The sequence below is a fragment of the Pantherophis guttatus genome, chromosome 7 (genome assembly GCF_059756535.1).
Source record: "Pantherophis guttatus breed Tessera chromosome 7, ASM5975653v1, whole genome shotgun sequence".
In the NCBI taxonomy this organism is placed as follows: Eukaryota; Metazoa; Chordata; class Lepidosauria; order Squamata; family Colubridae; genus Pantherophis; species Pantherophis guttatus.
Genome location: NC_142069.1, coordinates 39,733,476 through 39,760,444, shown reverse-complemented (window position 1 = coordinate 39,760,444; position 26,969 = coordinate 39,733,476). Strand labels below are relative to the sequence as shown.

At 33.5% G+C, this 26,969-nt stretch overlaps 1 protein-coding gene across 6 annotated transcripts in view; it reads right to left on the bottom strand.

The window, feature by feature from the left end:
• Nucleotides 1–26,969, bottom strand: part of CEP290 (centrosomal protein 290) — a 58,121-nt gene that overhangs the window by 18,134 nt on the left and 13,018 nt on the right. For 3 of the 6 annotated variants that reach the window (XM_087874025.1, XM_087874026.1, XM_087874024.1), the window contains 32 exons: nt 26,701–26,850; nt 25,102–25,284; nt 24,735–24,824; nt 24,524–24,646; nt 23,503–23,626; nt 22,753–22,925; nt 22,005–22,167; nt 20,476–20,576; nt 20,311–20,398; nt 19,598–19,710; nt 18,707–19,267; nt 18,047–18,139; nt 17,704–17,788; nt 16,409–16,551; nt 14,717–14,881; nt 14,214–14,363; nt 13,682–13,797; nt 12,713–12,815; nt 12,093–12,323; nt 10,097–10,270; nt 9,718–9,829; nt 8,989–9,191; nt 7,746–7,897; nt 7,142–7,253; nt 6,592–7,047; nt 5,395–5,559; nt 5,117–5,224; nt 4,891–5,025; nt 3,593–3,856; nt 2,958–3,065; nt 1,531–1,730; nt 988–1,201 (listed from right to left, as the gene is read on the bottom strand). In XM_087874025.1, the coding sequence (XP_087730151.1) occupies nt 988–1,201; nt 1,531–1,730; nt 2,958–3,065; nt 3,593–3,856; nt 4,891–5,025; nt 5,117–5,224; nt 5,395–5,559; nt 6,592–7,047; nt 7,142–7,253; nt 7,746–7,897; nt 8,989–9,191; nt 9,718–9,829; nt 10,097–10,270; nt 12,093–12,323; nt 12,713–12,815; nt 13,682–13,797; nt 14,214–14,363; nt 14,717–14,881; nt 16,409–16,551; nt 17,704–17,788; nt 18,047–18,139; nt 18,707–19,267; nt 19,598–19,710; nt 20,311–20,398; nt 20,476–20,576; nt 22,005–22,167; nt 22,753–22,925; nt 23,503–23,626; nt 24,524–24,646; nt 24,735–24,824; nt 25,102–25,284; nt 26,701–26,850 (5,358 nt within the window). The remainder of the gene's footprint in view (nt 1–987; nt 1,202–1,530; nt 1,731–2,957; nt 3,066–3,592; nt 3,857–4,890; nt 5,026–5,116; nt 5,225–5,394; nt 5,560–6,591; nt 7,048–7,141; nt 7,254–7,745; nt 7,898–8,988; nt 9,192–9,717; nt 9,830–10,096; nt 10,271–12,092; nt 12,324–12,712; nt 12,816–13,681; nt 13,798–14,213; nt 14,364–14,716; nt 14,882–16,408; nt 16,552–17,703; nt 17,789–18,046; nt 18,140–18,706; nt 19,268–19,597; nt 19,711–20,310; nt 20,399–20,475; nt 20,577–22,004; nt 22,168–22,752; nt 22,926–23,502; nt 23,627–24,523; nt 24,647–24,734; nt 24,825–25,101; nt 25,285–26,700; nt 26,851–26,969) is intronic. The other 3 variants (XM_087874028.1, XM_087874027.1, XM_087874029.1) reach the window with 1 other exon arrangement.

Sequence of the window (26,969 nt, the reverse complement as noted above, 5' to 3'; positions counted from 1 at the left end):
CTGCCTCAGTTGTTAAGTGAATCATTGCAGTTAATAAGTTACTAACCCAGTTGTTAATTGAATCTGGCTTCTCCATTGATTTTACTTGTCAAAAGGTTGCAAAACCTTGGTCATATGGTCACAGAAGGCCACATGACATACAGCAATGGTCCTTAATATGAACCAGTTGCTAAGCATCTGAATTTTGATCACATGATCATGGTATTGCTGCAAACGTCATAACTGTGAAAAACAGTCATAAGTCACTTTTAAATGCTGTTGTAACTTTGAATGGTCACTAAATGAACTATTGTAAATTGAGGATTACGTGTGTGTGTGTGTGTTTATATGACATCTCAGGCACTGTACAGGTTGGGATAAAAAGAAATGAAAGGGCTATCTCTATTTTGCAACCATCATACATCATGCAAAGCAAGTAGGCGAACAAAGGAAAAAAATGCTAAAGGTAAAGGTTCCCTCGCACATATGTGCTAGTCGTTCCCGACTCTAGGGGCAGGTGCTCATCTCCGTTTCAAAGCCGAAGACCTAACGCTGTCTGAAGACGTCTCCGTGGTCATGTGGCCGGCATGACTAAACGCCAAAGGTGCACAGAACGCTGTTACCTTCCCACCAGAGGTAGTCCCTATTTTTCTACTTGCATTTTTACATGAGGTTGGCAGAAGCTAGGACAAGTAATGGGAGTTCATCCCGTTATGCGGCACTAGGGATTCGAACACTGAACTGCCGACCTTTCAATCGACAAGCTCAGCATCTTAGCCACAGAGCCACCACATCCCTAAAATTTATAAAAAATTCTACGCCAGTATTAAAACACTGAAGTCTGCCAGCTCAGTAAAAGTGTTGGCAGATAGGGAGCATTTAGTATGGCTTATAAAATGGCTTTGGCAGTCTTTGCATAATATACATCACCAAGAAACTTGTCAATGATTGCACCTATCCCCTCCCTAGATCCACAATCTCAAAAAATTGTGAAATAATCATACTTACTTTTTGTTGCTTCTCTTTTAAAGCTAGCTGATTCTTTAGTCGTTCCACTAGATTCTTCATTGTAGTTGTTGGAGACCTATTATTTGCTTGTCTTTGTATCTCCAACTCACTTTTTATATTCAGTAATTCTTTTCCCATTTTTGACAATAAACTCCTTAATTCTTCTATTTCATCTTGCAATTTTTTAACTCTACATTGATGCTTCTCCTCAAGCCTAGCACAACAAAATAATATATAAAACTGAATTCCACTATTAAACTGAGCACAGCCAGGTAGACTAAGAAATATTCAAATATTATTCATAAATATTTATATCCGAATTTACTAAATTAAACTAATTTACTGGTAACTAAACTCAGTCATGTTATTAAAAGGTGAGGAGTGAGACAATGATAATAGCTCTAAAAATGTTGTTCAACTAATTTTAAATTTATATAGGGATAATCAATTCAAAATTTAATTATTTATGCAACACAAGACTCAGTTATAAGTCAAAAGAACAAGTCAAGAATTTCTAATATCACAACTTCAGTCCAGACTTACTCGGCCCTGATGTTATCAAACTCATTTATTTTTACTGCAGTTATCTGCTTTTGCTTCTGTAAGTCAGATGATGTTTTCTTTAATTTGCTGAGAAGGGAATTAAGGGAGCTGTCCTGTTCTGCTATAGTTTGTTCCAGTTCTGCCAGATGAATTAAATGTTTACTTGCCGGAACGGCTAAAGAAGGCTTTTGAATCAACTCCTGTAGAACAACAAAGATTGAAATAAATTTTTCTGTACTCATTTCATTTTAACATCAAAAATCAAAGTTTCTTGCCAATACATTTGTAAGAAGAGGTTCTTGTAAGAAGAGGTGTATAATTCTCAGTTCAGAACATATACATCAGTCAAAATTAGGAACTTTCAAAGTCACAAGAATTTCAATAGTTGATTCTCCTTAAAGTCATCATTAGGATGATATATTTTTCCCCAGATTACAGATTTTATTTCTGATACTAAAGAAACAAACGGAAAACACAAAAAAATTGTATTTTTAAGCTTTCTTGCTAGGTAAGATACACTAAGGGAAAATACTGGTAGTCCGAAACTTAACGACCACAATTGGGCCCAAAATTCATGTTGCTAAGGGAGAAATTTGTAAAGTGAGTCTTGCCCCATTTTATGACTTTTCTTGCCATATTTGTTAAGTGAATCACTGCAGTTGTTAAATTAGTAGGACAGTTAAGTGACTCTGGTTTCCTAATTGACTTTGCTTGTCAGAAGGTTGCAAAAGGTGATCACATGACCCCAGGACATTGCTACCATCATAAATGTGAATCAGTTGTCAAGCATCCAAATGTAAATCACGTGACAATGTGGATGCTGCAACGTTCATAAGTGTGAAAAATGGTCATAAATCACTTTTTTCAGTGCCTTTGTAACTTTGTTCACTAAGCAAACTGTTGTAAGTCGAGGACTACATGTACAAGTTATTTATCTGCATAATGAAATAGCAAATGTTATCAATTTTTTTTGTATTTCCTCATATGAATTGCTACAAATCAAAAGTTAATAGTGTCAGCTCAACCTGTTAGTTCCATCAATAGCTTTGCTAATAATAATAATAATAACAATAACAATGAAAACTTATGACAAAAGAAAGCAGATAGAATCAATAGTAATAGGCGCCTTGGGTGCAATCTCAATACAATTGGAGGACCACTTGAACACCACTGGCATTGATAAAATCACCATCAGTCAATTGCAAAAGACAGCTTCATTTGAATATCTGACGTCCTGCCCTGATACCTTTAAGACCATGAAACAATACTATCTTATCCCAGGTTGTGGGAAGGGCTTGATGGATGGACAAAAATGCCAAATCCAGTCTAAACTTCTGGTTTACTGCACGATTAACCATAATAATTTTCCCATTTTATCTTTCTGCCATGCATTTAGTTTAGAAACAAATAAAACGTATTATACTTACTAAAGCTGTTTGCTTGAATTTATTAAAGGAACTGTCAACATGTACATCTAATTTCTGATGCAGAACTCTGAGGTCCTCTTCATGTTTCTTTGCAATTTCTTCTTGTTCCTAAATAATATATTTATATTTCTTGTTACAATAGACTTTATTGATAATTTGAGCTATTTCATCTAATTAATAAAAACAGATAATGGGAATACACACAGACACACTTATTCATTCATTCATTCATTCATTCAGTGATTTAGACTCATTTTGTTTCTGCAGGCTTATTCTTCCCAAATCTATTCAAATACTAAATCAGACTTATTACAAAATGCAAAGAAACCCAAGCTAACTCTTCACATTTTCCATTTTCAAAATAAGATTACTTATAACTTTGTGACCTACTTACATTTCTTTTTTATTCTTCATCCCTATTAACCTGTAACTTTCATTCCTTTGTATGCCTATCTAGGAGTGTTTTTCATGGATGATGCACAAAAATATTCAAGAAAAATAACTGAAATAATAGGAAGATGGCAACAGAAAGTATTGGTATATAAAGCTTTTTTTTCCAAGCCTAACCACAAATCCCATTATGAAACCTAAATATTCCACCTTCATTTTTATTTAAGTGTTCTAAATTATAATACCTCTCGTGCTTTGGCCAAAAGATGTTGGTACTTTTTCAGAATTTCTTCTTTCTGATTTAATCTAGCTTGCATATTTGCAATGGTCTGGTGTGCAATTTTCAGAGCATGGGGGTGGGTATTATCATCAATTTGATCTAGCTGCGCTACCAATTTCTCTCTCTCGGATGATGCTGGCAATTGCAGTCTTAATTCATTGATGACTTTATCTCGTGACAAGATGTTTTGCTCTGCTTTCCACAAAGCAGCTTCCTTTTCTTTTAGCTTCTGAAACCAAGGAAATCCATATTATTGAAAAATTAGTTAGAATCAGTTTCAGCAATACGTACATTTTACATGACATTTCAATCAATTATGCTTCTATTGTGATATGATCAGTAAAATGTGTGCAGATTTTTTTTAAAAAAAAAACCCTGCAGCTTTGTAACTTTCTCCAAATTAAAAATACTAGAAGAGCAGGGAGGAAGGTTTAGGGTGGTGAGGATAAAAGTGGGGTGATAATGATAATGGAGGCAACTGTAAGAGAAGGAACTCAGGATTTTCTAGATAGTCACTCTGGAAACAGAAAATATAAAAAAATAATTATGGGACATAATTTGGGGAGAGCTAGCTGGTAAAGTTTTTGCTAAGGACATTAGTTTTGTTTTGTTTTTTTAATTTGATTTATATGCCGCCCTTCTCCGGAGACTCAGGGCGGCTTACAATGCGTTAAGCAATAGCCTTCATATTTTTGTATATTTATACGAAATCAGCTTATTGCCCCCACAAACTGGGTCCTCAGTTTTATTTTTCACTGCTTAGATCCTGTACAATCAGAGACAGTTATAACATTCAAAATGCCAATAGTAATACATTTATTTGTTTGTCATCATAGCTAAAAAGGAACTTTAATTTATCAACTAGTAAATTGACAAGTTAAACTATCACAAAATAGTTTAAACCTGCAGATTAAGTCTTAAATGGTCAGAATTTGATCATCCTATTAGTTAAAGGTAATCACAAAAATTAAAATGTTTTTATCAAGAAATCAAATTAAATTGATATTTTTATGCTGAATTTCATTAACAATATTTTCTATTTTTCCATTTTTTACTTAGGTAAACCTAAGAAATTTTGATCTCAGTTAACACTCCCAGGTTTCCAGTTTATATACCATTTAAGTGATAATTATTAATTATTTGTGAAAAGTAACTAAAAACACTCGTTTCCAAATTCGCTTGAAGAGTGGTAATTTTCTCCCTCTCTTGGTCTGATAACATCATTAAAAGCAGATGATTCCATTAGGTGAGTAGTTCTATTACCTCTTCTACAGATCTGCAGGTGGCTTGCATTTCCAGAATTGTTCGACTTTGTTCTCTAACTGTTTTAAGAGCTTGCTCAAGCTGATGTGGAAGAGACAAGCTAGGATCTGGAACTGTACCTGCAGCTTCGTTAAACTGTAAAATAAATAAATAAATGGAAGATAAAGAAAGTAGCTCCCACCAAAAAATATGGCTCTATTATATAGCATTAAATCAATGTAATTACCTTCTGAGCTGTACTTAATATGTCCTGTTTCTGACTGTCATATATATCCAGCTGACGTTCTAATTCTACTTCTCTTTTATCCCAGGCCATCTGTCGCTCCTCATGGAACTACAATTATATGAAGAATGACATTTAGGAACAACAGCACTATAGCACACTGGTATAAATAAACTTAAATGCAAAAAAATGTTTTTATGAAAGATTAATAACAGTAATATTTTTAAAGAATATATAATTTTTTTTAAGAAAAAAAACTGACAGTGGTATTTTTTCTGTACCTGGCCCTGCTGAACAATTTCTTCTTCCAAATGATTGATTGTCTGTTCATATTCAGAGAGGATATTTTTTAAATATTTAATCTCCTCATTTTTCCTGGATAATTCACGATTTAGTTTAAGTTCTTGGAGGCGAAGTTCTTCAATTTTCACATGCCACTCAATTACCTGACAATTTATAACAAGTCAAATCTCAACAGTAATTTAAACAACACAATTAATTAATTTCAGTAAAGTAGCATGATAGTCAAGAATTGAACAAATGTTATAGCTTTTTAGAAAGGAATAAAAGGCTTTGAAACAAGGAATTCTTGATGCACCTATACAAAGTTTAGTGCATATCTAATAGTCTCTTTACATTTTGGTCCTAACTAACAAAGTGACTTTATAAAAGAAATATAAATCAATGTGCACCACTAAGAAGGCTAGAAAGATGCTCAAATAGACAGCGGTGATGGGAATAATATCCAAAGCCTGATTTGGCATATGCAGGATTAACATATAAAAGCTTTCTATCTATTAGGAATATTCACAACACATTACGAAAAGGAAATAAAATATTTAATTATTCACATATTAACTGCAGCAAGAATCATCTTTGCACAAAGCTGGAAATCGGAAAATATACCATGGGAAGATAAAATAATACTAAAAGTGATGGAGTGCGCAGAGATGGATAAACTCACGAAAGAAATTCAAGAAAAAGAGGAAACGGATTGCTACCTGGTATGGCAAAAATGGTACGATTGGCTGGAGAAAAGGAAAATAAAACAAAAATAGGACCACACTAAAGGAAACAGACTAATTAGACAGGGATTGAGTACCAATTAAGAAAACAAATAAATTAAAAAGGGAACTCAAAATATTGTTATATAACTAAAGGTGTAGAAACATACATAGAGAAATATAGTTTACCGATGTGATTATCCAAAATACAAGTCGTAAGACTTGATCTAAGTTTATTTGTTGTGTATGTTTGTATTGTTATATTTGTACTTGTTTGTTTTTCTTTTTTTAACTAAATAAAAATTTGAAAAAAAAAATACTGGAAAGACTAGAACTGGATAGGATAAAGTAATTATCGAATCCTGTAAATTTCATGGAATAAATAGTACCTGGGGAACAAAGGCAATTATGGGATAATAAAACTGCAATATGGGGGGGAAAGAAGCTTTCAATTTAAGACTGAATGTCTCAAACCTTTTGGGCTCCTCTTGCGTCTTTTAAAGTGGCTACTAGTTCTTCTATTCCTTTTAATTTCATCTCCAACTCCACTGCTCTGTTCTCTGCATTTCGACGTTCTTGCTGAGCTTGCTGGATATCTTCCATAGTTTTAAGTTTGTCATTCTGCAGCTGAATCATAGTCTTGGAGAACTTCTCCTGTTGAGCTAGGGGCAAAGCACCACTAAATTGCCTCCGTAATGACTGAACAGTTTGGCGTAAATGTTTGACTCTATTCTTCCCTTCAAGTCTGGCATAATATAATGCTTGCTCCTTGTCATCCAATTTTTGCTCTAAGCGCATGTTAGCGATCTCTGTCTTCTGAAGTTTTGATGTTGCAGCTGCCAATTTAGTTATAGCTGTAGCCTCACTAACCTGAAGGGCCACAATATGCTGATGTAATTTTGCAATAAGTGTTTTTTCATCTGACTGTACCTAGAATCCAATAAAATAAAAATAAATTAAATGTGTTTAAAAGAATAATACTACAAAGAACAGTAAAAACTATGCTGGGTATCAGAAATCACACCTGATAGTCCAAAATCTGCATTCTGAGTGATTCCACTTCTTTATCTCTTGATTGTTGCCGATTCTCCAATGCAGTAACTTGTGTCTTAGCAATATCAGAAAGTTCCTTTAACCTTATAGCAGAAGTAAAAGATACTGTAAGAGTTGGCAAGATTAGAAAGAAAGGCCTAAGATTGGACTATTAGAATAACAATATACCAGTATCAACCATTCTTTCTGCTCATAAACAAATGGCTCTCAATCCACTGCAATAAATAGAACAGAGAAAGTTATGAGAGTTCAATCTTGAATGTATTATGTAAAAAATTTGATTCTTTCAGTTTACAATAACTGATTTTCTTTTATATTAAATTAAAAATTAATAAAATGAATGAGAATGCTTTCTAAAGAGATACATGAAAGCTTCCTTTATAATAATCCTCAGCTTCATAAATTTGTAAAACAGCTTGGGAATAAAAAGAAGCTAATTTAAACATAAAAACCTGTCTTAATATTTTTCCATTAAAAAGATCTTGAGACATACATATATAGGAAAAAGATGATCTGCTGGGTAAATATCAGCACATTCCTCTTTTTTCAGCAAAGGGATAATATTTAAAACTTACTTTGATATCTCAATCTTGAGTTCAGTTTCACTTTTCTCTAGTTCCATTATTCGACGTTTATCCACCTCACTTATTCCTTTACTCACACTGTTTGACAGTTCATCTCGCAATGACTGTTCTACCTTCTGTGCTTCAAGGTTGATTTTTGTAAGCTAAGAAAGATCAAATTGAAATGAATTTCACTGAGGTAATACATAACAATGTCTAAACATACAGTTGCATAATTTATATCATGTACATTTTTATGATATTCTTAAACATGAAGAATAAGATTTAAAACACAGACATCTGACTAGGGTTTAGGATTTAAATGTAGCTTTGTTTTCCAGTTACATCTGTAACTCCTTGTGACTTACTAAACTAGAAGGAAACTCACTTCCGAACACAATCAGTCTATATCTATTGCATATTTCACTCAGTGTATGATACTTGCCAAAAAGTCTAGGTAAAGTGTTTTCATACAATTACATCACAGAATTCAAAGCATACTGTTTTACAAACTGACTAATCTAATTAAGGAATTATGTATGAAAACATCAAATACTCTCTACAAATACTGAAATAAAGATCTAGTAAAGTGCATAGTACCTAAGCTAAATCTAATACTTCTGACAATAGGTGAGAAGACATGTATTGTATGTATTTAATCTGACAGCTGTTTATACTGTTAGAGCGTGGGAAGTTACATTGCAGCATAAGACATTTCTCTTTGAAATATATGCAGGAGTTTGATTTTTTTATGTCAAATGTAGCAAGCAGCATCGTAAAAATAATTTATAATATATTAAATATAATGTATGATGTTGCTGCTTGTTTTACAAGAGTTATAAGCCATTGCAATCACAATTGATGATACAAAGTTGTAATTCTTTTCATCCAATCCATTATCCAAAAGGCAGGAATGAATGGCAGAAACCTGAAGCAGCAATGAGATCCACTTAGATTCCAAAAGCAAAACTCACTTACAGTACAATTCTTTGCCTATTTACTTGAAATAGAGTTCACTGAATCAATGGAAGCTACTCACAAGTAAACATGTATATTATTGCACCTTTTACATCAGTATAGATCTTGAGCATGTACGTGTTCCCTGTTTTAATCAATAGCCCCTAAAAGCCTCTATTCACCATGATTTTTTTTTAAAACCAAGTTAATTCAATGATGGATAATTATAAATACAACCGCAATCTATAATTGTATCAAACACTTTATGCAGGCTATGTAAATAAAGCTTAATAACCACCTCAGCAAATTTTGTTTCCAATTCAAAGTTACGTTCTTCTGCTTGTTTTAATGTATTTCGTAGGTGTTCATACATTCTCTGACAATGCTCTGCTCTCTGTCGTTCATTTAGTTCCTTCATTTCAAGCATAGTAATTTTCTTAGAAATAGAAACAATCTCACTGTTGGTTATGGCCTTTGTAGCTTTGTCTGTAGCTCTGTCTCCTAACAACAACATCATCATCATCATCATCATGTACAATAAAATGCTACTCAGATGCACTACATACTTTAAACAGAAATAAAACATAATACTAGTGTTAGAGGAAAATGTTAATTTTTCCAAAATATTTATTCTTTTAATATAAAAAAGCAAAAATATGACCCAGCAATCTAACCATTGTTTAATTATAGCAATTAATAATTTGTTGATGATCTAATGCCATTTGTGAGTTTGAAATACCTCATTTTTTTTTACTGAAAGCAAAAGAAACCAACTTTCCCAAATAGGACAAAGCATCTAACATATGTTACTGTTCTAATACAAGAGAAAAGAAGCAGAGATATATCTAAATACTATGTTCTTTGTTCAACTCAATTCATGGGTGTAATTAAGAATCTTACTCTTGCCAAACTTAGAATGTAAAATTTGTATTCCATCACTTTCCAAGTAAAGAGAAAAAATATACAAACTTGTCAACTTGCTACCTTTACAGAAAAAAAGTAAAATGCATTATATATTTTTACTTACCAAGTTTTGCTGTTTGTTCCCAGGCTTGTTCAATTGTATGAAGTTTCTCTTTTGTAATTTCTAGTTCCTTATTTAAGGATTCTATCTGATTTTTCAGAGATGTGTTCTCATGCTATGAAGGAACATGTAAAGGTACATTATTTTTCTAATGTAAATATAAATTGAATGGAGTAACAGTACTAGTTTTTCTATGTTGGTCTGAATGAAATATACTTTGACTTTAACAGCAGTTTCATGGGGCCACTCCATAAAGTTCCCTTTCTAATTTTTGGTATAATGAAGCATCCAATTGGATTTGCTAATAGCTCAAAAATTAAATAAAGGGGTGAAGGGAACAATATAAAGTTTATTCAAAGTAATATAATATAAATAATATCACCTCTAGGTGTTCCACATTGTTTGTTCTTTGAATAAGCAAGTTATCTTTTTGAAGCATATCCCTGTATTTAGCAGTTAACTCATTATATTGTTTATTAGCCATTTCAAGGTCATTTAGAGGTACACTATCATCCAATGCTTTTTGCAATGCTGCTATCTTGAAAGTTGCCATTTCCTAAATTGAAAAAAAGGAAATGTTTTTTTAGAATATAAAAACTTAAATACTGATTTCAGGAAAATGTTGTCAACGGTCCCAAGAAAATTATTATTCCAAGAGTTACTAGAAATATATCTGTAGGAGTGGCAGAGCTCGGGGGTGAAATCAAAAGAAGAATCAGCGTAGAGTTTCTATGTTGCCACAAGCAGACTAAATCCAAACCTTCTTGAAAGCCAGCTGAGTGACTTTGGGCCAGACATTCTCTCAGTCCAACTCACCTCACACGGTTATTATTGTGGGGAGCATAGAAGGAGCAAGGTGTGTTGGATATACACTGCTCAAAAAAATAAAGGAAACACAAGCAGAAGACATCCGAGATCTGAATGAATGAAATAGCCTTATTAAACACATTGTTCGTTACATACAGTAGTTTTGTGTTCCCTTTAGTTGTTTGAGCAGTGTATAAACTACTGTATGTAAAGAACAAAGTATTTCATAAGGCTATTTCATTCATTCAGATCTTATGCTTGTGTTCCCTTTATTTTTTTGAGCAGTATATTTGCCACCCTGAACTATTTGTAAAAATAATAAAGGTGGGATACGGATGGGATGGGATGGGATGGGATGGGATGGGATGGGATGGGATGGGATGGGATGGGATGGGATGGGATGGGATAGAATAGAATAGAATAGAATAGAATAGAATAGAATAGAATAGAATAGAATAGAATAGAATAGAGTAACAAAGTTGGAAGGGACGTTGGAGGTCTTCTAGTCCAACCCCCTGCTTAGGCAGGAAACCCTACACCACTTCAACAAATGGTTATCCAATCTCTTCTTAAAAACTTCCAGTGTTGGTTTATTCACAACCTCTGGAGGCAAGTTATTCCACTGATTAATTGTTCTGTTAGGAAATTTCTCCTTAGTTCTAAGATGCTTCTCTCCTTGATTAGTTTCCTCCCATTGCTTCTTGTCCTGCCCTCGGGTGCTTTGGAGAATAGTTTGACTCCCTCTTCTTTGTGGCAGCCTCTGAGATATTGGAACACTGCTATCATATCATAATAATTTATAAATAAATTAAATAAATAAACTCTAATCTAGCGCCAAGAGAGTGCTAACCATTAGTTGACTGCATTCCTGTGCATAGACATGAGCAATAAATCAATTTAATTGGAACTTAATTGTGTGGCCCTTGTCTTTTGCGCCTGATATTAACCTAGTCAATTCCTCTCTCCAAACTTTTTAACGGACTGTAATGAAAACATCAGAATGGCATCTGAACTGCAAGCTGGAGCAGCAGCTGTTCTACACCACCAAGATGGTTCGAAAACCAAGATATGCAATATGTCAGCCAAGATGCACAATGTCAGCTATGATGCTCCAAATTGGTCCAACAAATGCAGAATTTGCCTCAGTCTCCCCCTACACCAATAGCTCCGGCACCAACACCTGCTCCGGCAACGCTATTTTACAGAGAACTCACAGCAGCTTGCCAGAAAGATTTGGAAGCCAGAAAAGATGAGAACTTTCATAACACAATATGAGTTACAGACACCTCCTGGGCAGTGGAATTTCCAACTGATGATTGCAAGTTTCCTTTGTACAGACTCTCCTCATAGCCTCAGCATCTCAAAGGATCCTCCCCTTCATTGAACACAATGACCCTATTATGGATAACTATCAGAACTACATGGAAAACTTCAGGGGCCAGTTCAGGAATCTGATAAGAGAGCTTACAGCAACATACAGGATTCATAAACTTGGTAACACATAATTAATCAATTTATGTATAACTGAACCATACAGTATGATGAACAAACTTGAATAAAGTAACACATACTTTGAACCTTTGCAAAGATCCAATCTTCTCTCGAACTGTCACCTCCATTGATATCATCTCAGTCTTCATTTTCTCATTTTCTTTGCGAAGATGCCTTTCCATTTCAAGTAATGTTGTGTATTGTCTTGTTATTGATCTTTCATTGACTTTCAGAACAGTTATTTTTCTACTATAATCTGCAAATAGTTGTTTAGTATCATCAGTATCCTTTTCAAGCGCATCCAATAAATCCTGTGAAAAGTTTCCAGTATTATAGACATTGTAGTCAACATTTGGTAAGCATTTTATTCATGCATAATTAACAGATTCTACATTATGAAGCTTCATTCATACCATCAATCTACTCCACCTTTCCTCAGACCCAAGTGTTTTTCCAAAAAAAAAATCTATTTGGAGAATACAGTCAGTACATTAACAGCTAGGAAAAAAGCTTTTCCTCTCTATTCCTCTTTGTATCTAGTGATAAATATGGGGCAAAGTGAAAATCTTAGCAAATCAAAGACCCCTTGCTAATACTGTAGGGAAAATTATTAAATGATATTCTTAGGATTATAGTTAATTAACGTTTTCTGTTTTCATGTAAATTAAAATTTACTACATCCAAATGAAAATAATCTTACAGTATATTCCTTTATTTTTATATCATCTTCCTCCTTTTGATACTCCAATCTTTTCTTTTCTTGTAGTATTTTCTCATTAGCAACTTTCCAGTGTTCCCTTTCACTAAAAAAAGAGAGAAGCTTTTCAATAAATGCATCCGTACTTAAAGCCATTCCTTTTTATCAGCCTGTAAAATATATTTTTAACAAGTTTGGGTGCCTAGATTTGAAAGTTTAGATTAAAAAGTTAAAAACAATTTCTCAAAAAGAACTGATGAACAAAACGGAACTTGTAAGAAAGAATATTACAGTGTTAATGGAATGTTTTGGTATCACAAATTGATTTGTTTTGCCTCTCATGTTTAGTCCAAACAAGTTTAAACTACATTATTTTCTATATAATCAATATTAGAATACCACCAGAGCACTATACAATGCAGATGGTCTAACTTTACAAATCCATAACTCAACAGATTTTGTAAATTTAGCACCAAAAAAAAAAAAAAGTCACAGATCTCATAAATCAAATGAAAAGCACTATTTTATTTCATTAAGGAAATAAATACTTTGTTAATACTTTGTTTAATTAAATTTTTAAAGGTTCAGAGTTAGATCTTGGTTCTGAAGAGACAGGAATTCTTATTAGGTACTGTAATAATTGTGAACAGATGTGTTCAGAAACTACTTAATCTAGACAGAATTTGGTATCTTATCTGATGCTGAATATAGAAAGATACTGATTTTCCTGCTCGTTTGCCTCTTCTTTCATATTCAACCAGAATAACTACTTCAAGTCTTAGGCAGAAAAAGGTAATATTATCATGATTTGAAAAGGTTAATTTTTGACACAAGAGTATCAATTTAAAAATTTGTAATAGCCTGGTCATAGGGCAGCTCAAAAAAAATTAGCAGACAAAATTCTCATTTCTTCCATTAACAAAGATATTTTGACTTTCTAATCAAAAGAATCAGAAGGAAAAATCACTATACCTTTGATATTCTTTATACAGCAAGCCTTGTTGATGGCGGATAACTGCAAATTTTCTCTTATATTCTTCTATTGCCTCTTCTAATTTTTTGAAGAGCTGTTCTTTGTTTTCAAATTCCTAATAATACACGTAAATTAAAAATATGATACTTCTCTACTTCAATTCCAATGTTACTGCTTGGAACACTGTCTTCTTGAAGTTAATGAAGTTAGTGAATTAATATTTAACAATAATTGATTTAATTCTATAATCATATGTTTAAAAAAATACTATGTTCATTTTATGTAGGCATACTATTTTTGTGTGTGTGTATAATATGTATTATATAATAAGCATTCATACTTGTCTATAACTAGTTTTTAGGAAAAAAAAATAATTGAAAAGCTACTGATTAAGTTTAACTCTCATGAATGAAGAAACTATACGTGCATGTTCTCACAGAACTTTTGTTCAGTTTCTGTATATGGAAAAAAATCTGACAGATTGGACATATAGAAATACATATATATACTGTTTTGTTTAATGTTATTTACCTGAAAAAGGTGTATTAAATATTCATTCTGGGAATTAATTATGTTCAGACTAGAAGGAGACATCCCTTCTGGAAGATTTGGTGATTTAAATACTATGTTGCCACCTTCTGATTTTTTCAGCATATCAATTTCATTTTCTAGATTTGCAATCTGAAAAATAAACATTAGAAAATAACAATGCAGGGAGGAAAAAAATCTCAGTAATCTCTAAAACTACTGCAAAATTCCATGGTTATAAATTAGAAAACCTTCCCTGGAAGTCCATAGTACCAAATCACACTATACTGTATGTAAAGCTTCATATATTTTAACAGCTTTAAAACAAGTATAGCAGAAAAGCACTTGGAGCATCACAACAGATATAATTCACTAATGCAGTCCAGAGACAAACAAGCAATTCCATTAAAAGCAACTTGCAACACAAATAGCTCTGAATGGGACTCCTTTTAACTTTTTTCCAGTAGTAGTAGAGATAATTTTGAAAGCCAAGGTAACCTACATACTTTTGTACTTGCTTTAGCTAGCTGGTTAGAAAAGTTTACTGCTTCTTTCCGAGATTCTCTCAATTCTTTGCGCAATTCTTCATTTCGGCCTGTCAGTTGGTCCACTTGGGCCTTCAAATGCAAGCTGGCATCAAAAGGTCCTTCTGCATTCTTTAATTCAATTGCCTGTCAACAATTAATTCATGACAAAAGTAAGTATTTTCAATTAAATTATGGAAAATTTTCAGTTCCTCTCAAATAATAGAACTCTAGTAGTAGTCTGAGTACTCCATGAGACAGTGCTTTCCAAAACTTTTGGGACTATGCTTCCTATCATCTGTAACTATAACAAGTAATCTTCCTGGATTCAAAGATTAAAATAACAGAACATTCGTTTAATGTTCTATGGCTTAATATAGCTTAGAAGAATGATTTCTATGATGAAATGAAACATATTACTGAATTGCAATGAATAAAAAACATATCACATATGAAATCAGACACCAACATTATTCTATAACTCTCTTGGAAAAAAATTCTAAAGAATGAGGAGAACAAAAGGAATCAATTTGTGTGCAAGGCTGCAAGAGCCTTGGTGGCGCAGCAGACTAAAGTGCTCTTAAATAACACCAGCTGCCTGCAATTACTGCAAGTTCAAATCTCACCAGGCTCAAGGTTGACTCAGCCTTCCATCCTTTCGAAGTAGGTAAAATGAGGACCCGGATTGTGGCGGTAATAAGCTGACTTTGTATAAAAAAGAACACCGCTTAGGGGGGGCCGAAAGCCCTACTAAGCAGGTATATACAAAAGTATGAAGGCTATTGCTTAACGCATTGTAAGCCGCCCTGAGTCTCCGGAGAAGGGCGGCATATAAATCGAACCAATAAATCGAACCAATAAATACCAGGCATTTCCATTTCCAAAAGATTACCAAGAAAATTAAAAGGGAATAACATTCACTAGAGATTTTTCTTTCTCCAAGATGGGGGATCTGACAGGTAATTGATTTTGGTCCCTTCTGTAAGCCTTTTCGATTCGTCTTTGTCTCTATCTCACCCCAAGCCATTATTTGGTACTTATCTTCACTAACAAAACAACTACAAACAGCTTAGTAAGATTTCGTTGACCTATCTCTGCCTTTAGAGCATAGGAAACATTTTGTATAGATCTATGAATACAGGGGTAGAGCAGCATGATATTAATAGTGCTGGTTAGGGTTATGGGTGCATTCATGAAAGACTGCTGATGCACAATTCACTTCCATAACCATTACAATAGGTAATTTACAATGCAAAGTATGATCAGTTTATATTTTTGCAGAATGGACTGCAACAGTCTCAGCAACTGCCTATTATCTCTCTCTTTTTTTTTTTTGTTTCTTCTGATAAGGGTAAAAACGCTTGGCTCCTCCAGATAGATCCTAATCCCAAAGCATTCATTGTAGACAGAAAAAGATAGTACATGCCTTCTAGGTGACATTAGAGGAGATTCCCATTCTTAGGAATTCTGTCAGGAGGTGGTAAAAACAGGGATTATTGTTGCTATAGTTTGTTTCAAATTCTGTAAAACTTTCAACTATATTCAGCTAGAGGCATAACTGATATATTTTCCTATTTCATGTGCTATTTTTAACAAACTCATCAACATGAAATCCATTGAATAATGAGAAAGATTTGACTAAGCTAAATAATTAAAATAAAACAAGAGACTCACATTTACTAACCGCTCCAGACTAGGAATCATAAGAGCACTTTCTCCATCTTTCACACCTGGATCTTTTTGCAAATCCTTTATCGCTTGTAAAATTTCTTTCATGCCTTGTTGAAGGTGCTTGTTTTCTTGTACCAACTCTTTCACTACAATTACAATGCATATTGTTCACATCTGGACACCATGGAATGGAAAAAGTTCACATTCATGTGCATTTTTAATAGACAGGCCTGAAACAGCTGCTTGACTCCTTATTGCTATCGTACTATTCTATATTGAGATTTGAAATTCATAGAGAAGCTTCATTTAATCCAGAAAACAACAGACAGTTGGCAGTTGTGGGAAATTTTGTTGCAACAAATTAAAGGTCTGGAGGCTCACAAATGTTTCTCTGTGGTGATGCAAACGCTATGGAACTCCCTGCCTCCTGAAATCTGATTAGTTTTAATAGGGCTTTAGAAAATTGCTAAAAACACGATTGGTTTACAGATGACAGAATTGAATTCTATTTTGGTTGATTGTTTTATGATTTTATCTGTGATTTCATTTTAGGGTTGTTTACTATTTATTGTTATGTATTGTGGATATTCCTCATGGCAATACGTCCCTCGTGGCAGAGTTTGCCATTTTCTAATTTATGCAAAAGTTTGCAAGATTTAAAGCAGAGACCAAGTTTAATTTTGGTTGATCCACTAACTGTCATGGAGTTTACATGTAGTTACATTTCCTATGGGAACTATAAACTATAAATCCATAAGGTATTATCAAATTTACATCTTCAATTTTCTTAGCTTTCAGTTTTATCAATCAACAATTATTTTGACGTTTATTTTTCTATTGACTTTTAAGTAATTGAGCCTCAGACCTTCAATTAGAAAGATTTAGATTTAGGCAGAATTAGAAAGCTGTAATCATCTAATATCAAGGCAGAAGCTTGACCCCCCCTTTTAGACATAATTCTATTATACTTTCAACATTAAAAGTTGCAAGACATATTTGGAAAACATTGAGAAGGAAGTAGAATTCTGACCCTTATTCATGCAATTAACTTACATTTTGAGATAACCCAGTTTACTGTTATTGAAAAAAGGAACGTGGGTTATAAATTAACACTTTTGGATTGCCAATATTCACTTTTTGCTTGTGAAGTGACACTATTGATATAATGAAAATATTTATCAATATTATTCAGAAAACTGAGCAATTTTCTCTCTCTATATATTTTCATTTATTGTTTTAATGCCATTTTCTTTTTTTACTTTAGACTAAAGCAATTTAAAAAAAAAAGTTCAGCTTACAATTGGATTTCAATTTCATTATTACAATCCTGTTTTGTTCCAAATCTTTTTCTCGTTCATTTAATTCTTTGGCAAGATAGTCATTCTGTCAACAAAAATGACATGAGCAGATTTAAAAATTGAGTTAGTTAATAAATCATTAACTAAGAGGTTGAAGAATCGTAATTAAAACATACGTGTCATAAATTTTCAACAATGTGTATGATACAGTATAGTTGAAAATACACATGATAGTCAAACTCTACAGGCCAAGAAGTAATTAGTCACAAAATATGAAATAATTTAATTCTTACCATGCTACAAGCACAAAGTTTTTTATATTATATTTGGAACCTTGAACTACCTCAAATTTCTGGCTCTTGCATCTTTCAAACTCTAGCTCTGCATTTTTATTCAGTGTGTTCTTGGCGAACAAGTCTCTTAATATCTGCTCATTCTGAAGAATAAGTAATAATTAGTGCATAATTATCTGTGTCTTAGCATCAATAAGCTTTAATACTACCTATGTCTTGTCAACCTATAGTTGCCTATCAAGTGATTACTAAATAATTTCTAGATGATCAACATTTGTCAAGCTCCTTAATTGTAGGGTACATGCAAGGAACAAAGAATTAGACATTTGGCTACAAACTATTAAAAATCAAGATAGAAATTCCTTAGCCCTTCTTTTTTAAATGAGGTTATGAAGGCAGGACCTATTTAAAAATCTTTTTTCCAAAACATTTACACGATAGACTAAGATAAGGCTTGTTGGATAAATCTAACAAAGATTCTCCCATCTATAGATGGATTGTTGTACATTCCCCTTTCTTTCTTAGCCTCAGCACAATCTTATACAGCAGCATTACAATTCTGCTGTGAAAATAGGGAAATGCCCATTTGTCCTGTTAAGACCAGTCAGTCAATGACAATTCATTCAAATAAATATTACAATCTAGTCATTATTATGACAACTACAAACTGTGAGATAGTAATCTAAAAATATATATGGAAGGTGTCTCACCTCTGACCTAAGAAACATTATTTCACTCCTCAGCTGTCTTATGAGATTTTCAACTCGATCTACCTGATATGCCTTCAAAGACTGACCATATTCTCCTTCCAAGAGCTCTACTGGCCATGATTCTGAAAAATATAGGTTTTTGCCGGTGTCTTGCAAATCTGTTCTCAAATCCATCAATTTTATTTCAGAATTGTCTTCCTCGTTTTTTAATAGGATTTCCTGCACTATATAGGATGATATAGGCTTCCTGAGCAGAGAAGATGGCAGCCCTTCCTGAAAATCCAAGAGTGATTTCTGTACAGAGCACAATGGCATTTGGATGTGACAAGAAGCTTCTGTTTTCTTCATCTCCCTTTCCTCTCTTCGTATATACTTTTTATCAGCCCTTTCAGTTCTTTCCAGCACAGAAAATGAAACTGGACAATCTGCGCTGTTCGAATTCTTATTGCTGACTGAACATAAAGCTGTCCCTAGAATTTCTGTGGATGTTTGCTCTAGTGAACTGTAATACTCATCTACTGTAAAAGCCTTAGAACTATCACTGTTATCTTCCACTTGTACCTGTGGAGCAAGTTGAGAATGAGAAAAGAAACCTTTTTCACTTTTTCAGACAAACTTGGAAAAACTCAATTTAATTCCACAGATCTTTCAGAAAAACAAATAATTATTTTATCCTAAAGTATGCTTTCTTCTCCCTTTTATGTATACTATAATTCTCAAAATGAACAATGCTTAATATTCTACTCAGCCACATAAGGAAATAACAAAGTATTACACATTATGAATCAGTTTTTAAAATAATTTTCTTGTATTCAGTGTGTGATAAATAGTTATTTCTAACCTGTATACTTTCAGAATTCAGTCAAATTGGAAGTTCAAAAGAATGGCTACCTTTGTTTTAAGTTTATCAAAGTTAGATGTACTCATTAACTCAGATCTCTCTCTTTTCATCTTTAAATCTTCAGTAAAAGTATCAATCAGCTGTAGATCATCTGCATCCAGTCCTATTTGGAACAAAATTTTCACACAAAATTAACTTTGGGCAGATCTGAGAAGTAAAAGTTAAGAAATAGACTTTACCAAAGAAAATGTTAAAAAATCCTCAATGTTTGGCGCTCTTAGACTGACAGGAGATGTCAACATCATATAAAAAATAGCAGCTCAAACTTTTATCCCACTGTGCAAAATAAGTGAAGAATCACATAAAGCAGAGGCGGGAACTATCAGCACTGATTAACCTGATGTAGATTATAGAACTAAAACTACTTAAATAAAAAGACATATAGGTCAGACACAGTACTAAGATTTAGCAAATTCTTTTCCATATAGTTTAATGGAAAATACTATGTTCAAAATGAAATATTACATCATACTTGTAACATGTGCAATAAAACTAAGAATTTATTTCTTTTTTATTACATTTGTATGCCTCCTATCTCACTATTCAAAGTGATTCTGTGTGACTTTATTATTATTAAATAATAGAATTATTCAGTCTGACTCCTAAATATTGGAAAATATGTTTAGATTGATCCAGGAATGATAGAAAAATCAATTAATTATTTATCTCATTGCTAAATTTTAAAAAATAAGTACCATTTTACCTAAAGTTGCAGCTCTTCTTCCTTTCTCCTGAGCCAATTTACGGATTTGTTGTTTCAGGGTAACTCTTTCTTCTTCTAATCTTTCAATCTGCATTGAATTTAAATGGCATTATTTCTTTGTGCCTTAATTTTTATGAAAAGCATTAAGTGAAAATTATTACTTGCCTCTTTCAGCAGGACTTGATTTTCAGCTTTGTATTGTTGTTGTTTTAATGCTTTGCTATTTTTCAGTTCAGTTAAATCAATCATTGTTTTTGGATCAAGCCCTAAAATGAAACAGATCATGCATTAGAGATTATCTGTAGATTTGATTATGTAATTGCTGGACTGGATGATATGGAAAGGTGCACTGAGGGAGAGTATCTGTTCCCTCATAGCATCTTGTTGACACTTTTCATATGTTTCTTAGTTAAGTATCTATACTGAGCATAAACCTCAGTCATTGTATTCATTTTCTTTTTCCTCCAATATTCATTTCTAAATTCAGTTATGTTGAAAATGCAGATTCTTACTAAACCTGGCAAAAACAGACCACCTTTTGATAATAGTAGTAGCATTGGACTAATTCTTCTAGACTTAACTATTTACTATTAGGTTCTTGGTTTTGTCGGAGCTTGGTAGTGCACGAATAATGTTACTTACCATAGTCTGGTAACAAAACATCTGCAAGAACATCACCGAACTCATACAGCACCAAAGATCTTGTAGTTAAACCCTGAGCTATAAATATTCTCTCAGAATTTCCATATATTTGTTCTCTATGCCAAAAAGGAAAACAATCCTAATTCTTAATATGTATGTGTATAGGTGTGTGCATACATAAAGTGTGTGTATTTGTGTGTGTGTGTTTGTGTACGCATGTATACCCACACACACACAAACATATACTGGGATGGAATATAGTCTGGATTCCCAGGATAGCAAGTGACAGCAAAGTTTAGATAGTTTGGTTGAGAGAAAGAGGATCGGGATAGCTCCTCCATAGAACTTCTGAATATATCTTTAATGATGTAAGTAATTATTTAGTTTGGCAAGATTTCTATCCATGGGTGAGGAATAATAAAGGGAACTGCTTAGAAGTAACTCCATATTGTTTTTCTTGTTTTGAGGGCCACATATTCAGACATACATAAACTAAAACACCCATGACTGGTTGAGTCTTTTTCAGAAATATTTCCTTACCGTAACAGAGAAAACAGTATGACCATGGATGGCAAAAAATCAGTGGGAGACAGTGAAGATGATTTGTACAAATCCAACTGACCTAGTTAACACAGAGCTCCTTAATATTAACAATTTAATATGTAAACTTAATAAAATGAAAATAAAGATCAAAATCTGAAGAAAAAAAATCCCTCCATATGGTTAAAGAATTCCTCACTTTTCATTCCACTTCCACTTCCTACCATACTGCAGATGCACCCACAATGGTAATACTACTACCAATGTTAGTAAAAGTGTCATTCTGCTAAGCACCGTCTCAATGCTCTTAAAATCCAGACCAAAGTTTAGAACTGCTTTAATCAGCCATTCTGTCTACAAAGAATCAGAAGGCTTGTTGCTCAAATTTACATAGGAAGAAATTATTAGTTCTACTCAAGACAGCTTAAAAAAACCCTGAAAAAACAAAGTAACGAAGACCTGCTAAATATATTATTTAAATACGTTATCTAATAAATCTGATATGGTCATACCTAGCTGTTCCCGAAGATCTTCATTTTCATCAAGAAGATCATTGATTTTAAATTCAAGTTTATTAACTTCTTTAATTAATGTTTCAATTTCACTATTTCTTATTTTGAGTTGTTTTTTTAAACCTTTTATTTCAGCAACAGCATCTTCCAGGCCATATATTCCCTTCGAAAAGAAAAGATTAGAAAATAGTTTTATATTATCAATCTAAAATCAAAAATACATATAAAACATATAATATCTGAGAAACTGGAATTATGACCTGAAGTCCATTAATTATCTTTCAAACTCAGTTTTAGTATTTTTCAGCCAACAAATAAAATATGGAAGGAGATATAAAGAGAAAACTTCCAAGACAAACAACTCTTCCTTTGCCTGCTTATTTGCACATTCATTAAATGCAAATGTAACAAACTAAAAATAGATGAATGTAGATTGTGTATGTGCATGACTGCAAGAGAAGTGATGATATGCAAGTTGTGACTGCATGAATAATATAATGAAATGAGTCAATCAATTAGCATGTGCAAGAATAATAGATAAAAAATGGGTGCAGAAAACAAAGAGAGAGAGAATAGCGTAAGAAAATTATGTTCCTGAACTTTTGATTCTGGCCCAATACTTCCCAAGCTCCTGTCCCATCAGTTGCTGGTATACATTTCCCCCTACTGGTGAGGGAACGCCTTTCTCAGCTTTAAGAAAATTGACTGTTTCTGCCTGGAAGATATTTTCACCAATCAAAAGACATACAGTTTCATAATCTTTCACTCGCTTCAGAGTTTCAATAAGTTCTTTGTCCTTTTCTCTTGCATCTGCTTCTGCAAGTTCTGCTGTCCTTTCACTATCCTTGACTTTCTCTTCCAGCATCTCTAACTTTCCTTGCATTTCCCCAATACGATCCTGTTGAGTAATCGATAGCCTGCCTGAAATAAAAATAAATGTCTAATTAGTTAATATTCCTATAGAAATGAAAGGAGAAACATATATTCAATATGTGACATTGAAAGTAAAAATATAGTGGAAAATTAACAATCAGTAAATTCTTTTTTTTTTTAAAAAAAGATCAGCTTCCCTTTCACTATAAAAATTTAATCCAAGGGAGTCAGGGACATAAAATCCAGGCTTACAAATTAAATGAAGTAGCAACAACTCCTGAAAAACTTTGATATGTGGCCAGTGAAGTCTTTCAATGGAAAGTTGAAAATATCTTATTACTTATATATTTGCTTGTGAAACAAAAGAATGAGTAAATTATCCTGAAATATGTCCTTAAATGCATTATTATGGTATATATTCCTAAAGAAATCATCCTTTCTTCTGAACAAATAAATTCAAAATCCCACCTAATATTATTACTCATAGTTAAGTGTCAGCATATGAACTGCTTACCGATGTGCTGCATTCCTTCTTAACTAACATTTAAGGCTATAATCAAACATTCAATCAATTCTTTATTGTTTACCTATTGACATTAGTACAGAAACACTTTCAAATATTTACTTTTATCTTTCTGGAGTTCTCTTTTCATATCCTCAATGATCAATACATTTTTCTCCATCTCCTTTGTATATTGTTCAATCTGTTCAGTGAGCAGTTTGATCTGACTATCTCTTTCTTGAACACCCTAAAAAGAGTTTTTTACTTAATAAATAATACATGGAACATGCTCTTAAAGTACACCAAAATGATCAACAGAAAGACAAAAGTACTTACAACACAGAGTTCAGATATTGTCTAGAAGGATAAGCAAAGGGAGCAAAAAAATAAATAAAAATAAAGCAGAGAAATAAAAATAAAATAAACAGCTTACAACTTTATGACAATGTCAGCTAAATTAATCACAGCTAAATGCTCTCTCTCCAATGATTTCATTTTCTTCTAAATAGACATGAGGTACGTATACCGGTATTTCAGATTATCCTAAATTCAGGATAAACTAATGCATTAATGACTTGTACGTGATGCCTACGATGAGCTCCCCTGTAGGCAAAAAGTAAGATTGCTACAGGGGGAAAACCTGGCATGAGATTGAAGGGTAGAGGGCGAGAGTTGGGAACATGTCATTAGAAGAGTCAGAGAGGAACAACCAAATAATCCTTGTTGAGGCCATGCAATTAAACTGCTCCCCCTAGTTCTCCTTACTCAAAAAGGAACTATGCAATGTTCCATTCTCCCACCCCACTACATCTCAAAATTTTAAAATGTACTCTATTAAGGAAGCAATTAACTTCCCAAACATATAATGACCTCCTCACCAAACATTTCTGTCCCTTCAGCTTCATCTTCAAGTCAACTGTTAACAGATTTTAAAACTCATATAGCACATTTTATTGGGGGGGGGAGGGGGACAATTAAAAGTAATGAATTTAGTGGTAAAATATTGAAAATGCTGCAAAAATAAATACAACTCTCTAAAATAGGTTTCTAGATATGTCCATACAAAAGTGGGTTGTGAAGATAATTACTGCATTATATTTTTTAGTAATGTGCATATTTATTTCACAAATGTGTGGATACAAACCTGCTGGAGGGCAAGAACATTGCTCTTGTCAGCATCCAACTGGGCCATTTTCAGCTTCTCTTTCAGAGTCAACAGCATTTCCTGATATTCAATTATTTCATCATCTTTGGAAGCCAAAATTCTCTGCAAGATAAAAGGAGACAAAAAAAAATCTTAATTATGACAAAACACAAAACAAATCGCTAAAACACAGTTGTTAGCTGTGAAGTACCTTCCACTCCTCCACTTTTTCATTTACAGCTGCCATAAGTGGGTCATCTTCTTCATTCTTTGCTTTAAGTTGCTCTGTCAGCTCACGCACCTGCATTGAGATACAATTCATAATATAAGCTATTGACAGTTTGTCAATGGGAATTTTGCAGTACACATAACTGGAAACTAGTTGCTTTCTTACAATTTTACACGTAAAAGATACTGATATTTTTTTCAATGGATAAGGCTATGGTAAGTGTATTGCAAATAAACTTCAAATTTGGTACTATTTAGCACTCCTAAAATCAACATTACTAACTTAATCCTTTGTACTCTAATTTTAATATTTTGTGTATCTGCTTCCTAGTATGCAAGGTGACTCATACCTGTAGTCTATATTGCTCTTTTTCCTTTCTTAGCTGGTCCATGGCAATATCAGACTGTTGCACCATAAATTTCATTTTATTGTATTCATCAGTCATATTCTCCATTTCTTGCACAGATTCTTCTAAATTTTTTCTCATTTCCTGGTTTTGTGCTTCTAACTTTTCATTAGCTTCTGTCAAATTCTACAAATGTAAAACAGACATATTTCCATGAAATGTATGTTTTGATATAAGAAGCAATTCTTAAATTGATTAAGCTATATTAAATTGTCCCCTAAGAAAATCTAGAAGATAACAATAATAATAAGTTGCAGGGACATCCAAACAAATTATTACAATTAGTTCATAAAACAACATATGGGTTTTGGCATGTTTTAGGGTACCTGAAAAAATATATTCTCATTAGCATGATGGGCTGACATGCTATGCTCTAACTAACAACCAAGCCCTTCATTTTATATTAAATTTTCTTCTGAGTTGTCCCATCACTAGTTTAATTTTGATTGTACTAAATTGGCAGGACTTTTCTTACTAGATTTGGTAATGATTTATGCTACTGACTTCCCTGAAGATATTTACACCCCTTTATTCCCCTTACAGATATTTCACTACTCTTTATTTAAAAAAATGGTAATTCATATATACCATATTTTTCACACTATAGGACACACTTCCCTCCCCCCCAAAAGTGGGTGGAAATGTCTGTGCGTCTTATAGAGCGACTATTGAGGTGGGGTAGGGGGGTTGATGCAGCGGCAGCGTTCGCCACCACCTGTCACCGCTGCAGCCGTTCGGTGCTGCCACCAGGGAACACTGGAGCCTTCGCTGCTGAGGAACTGATTGGTGGTTGGATCAGCCTCCCTGAATACCGCTGATCAGCTGTTCTAGGCAGTGGGGATCGGTGGCAGCGGGGATTGCCGCCACCTAGAACAGCTGATTGGCAGTATTCCAGGAGGCTGATCCAACCGCCAATCAGCTGCTCGGCAGCGAAGAGTCCAGTGTTCCCCGGCAGTGACAGCAGCTCAGCTCAGTTGACTGGTGGTGGGCGCAACGGAGTGGAACCCTGATGAGCCACACACTGGGGCTGCAAAAACATGCTGAAGCTGACAGGCTGTTTGCTGTTTGCTGCAAGGATGCTAGCAAGATGAATAACGGATGGATGCTGAGAGGCAGAGGCAGATTTTTTTTCTTGCTTTCCTCCTCTAAATCTAATGTGCATCTTATGGTCCGGTGTGTCTTATAGTGCAAAAAATACGGTATACACACACACACACACACACACACACACACACACACAATCTAAATCTCCATCTCACCAATTTGAACTACAAAATATCTTTTTCTAAAATTAAGTTCTGCATGGAATACAATTTTTATATGTTTAAATGAATAATGGATTAGTTGCTAGCCATTAGCTTATTATGCCAAACAGCAGGAAAAACACGACAAATCTTTGGATTTTATATAAAATCACCTTGCTCTTATTCTTAGACAAAAACCAAAACCAAGAACCCAAAATACACCAGTAAGGTCTGCACTCCTTTAAATTAGAGTCAGGTCTGACCATTTTGTTCTACTGAGCAACTCTTTGAAATTTACCTGAATTTCATCTAGGTATTGAACAAGCTCAAAATTCTTTTTTGATAACTGTGACCTGTAATCTGAGTCTTCTTTTCTTGAGAGAAGTGTTTCCTTTTGTGTTTCTAATTGTCTCTGATAGTCAATAACATCCTGACGAAGCTGCTCATTCTGCAGAAAAAGATGATTAAAATATGAAACTGCTGAAGATAAGATATTAATACTTTCTGAAACTGAGAAATATGCTAGTAGATCTAAGGGAACTAGAACTAATAAACCAGAGAGACTTC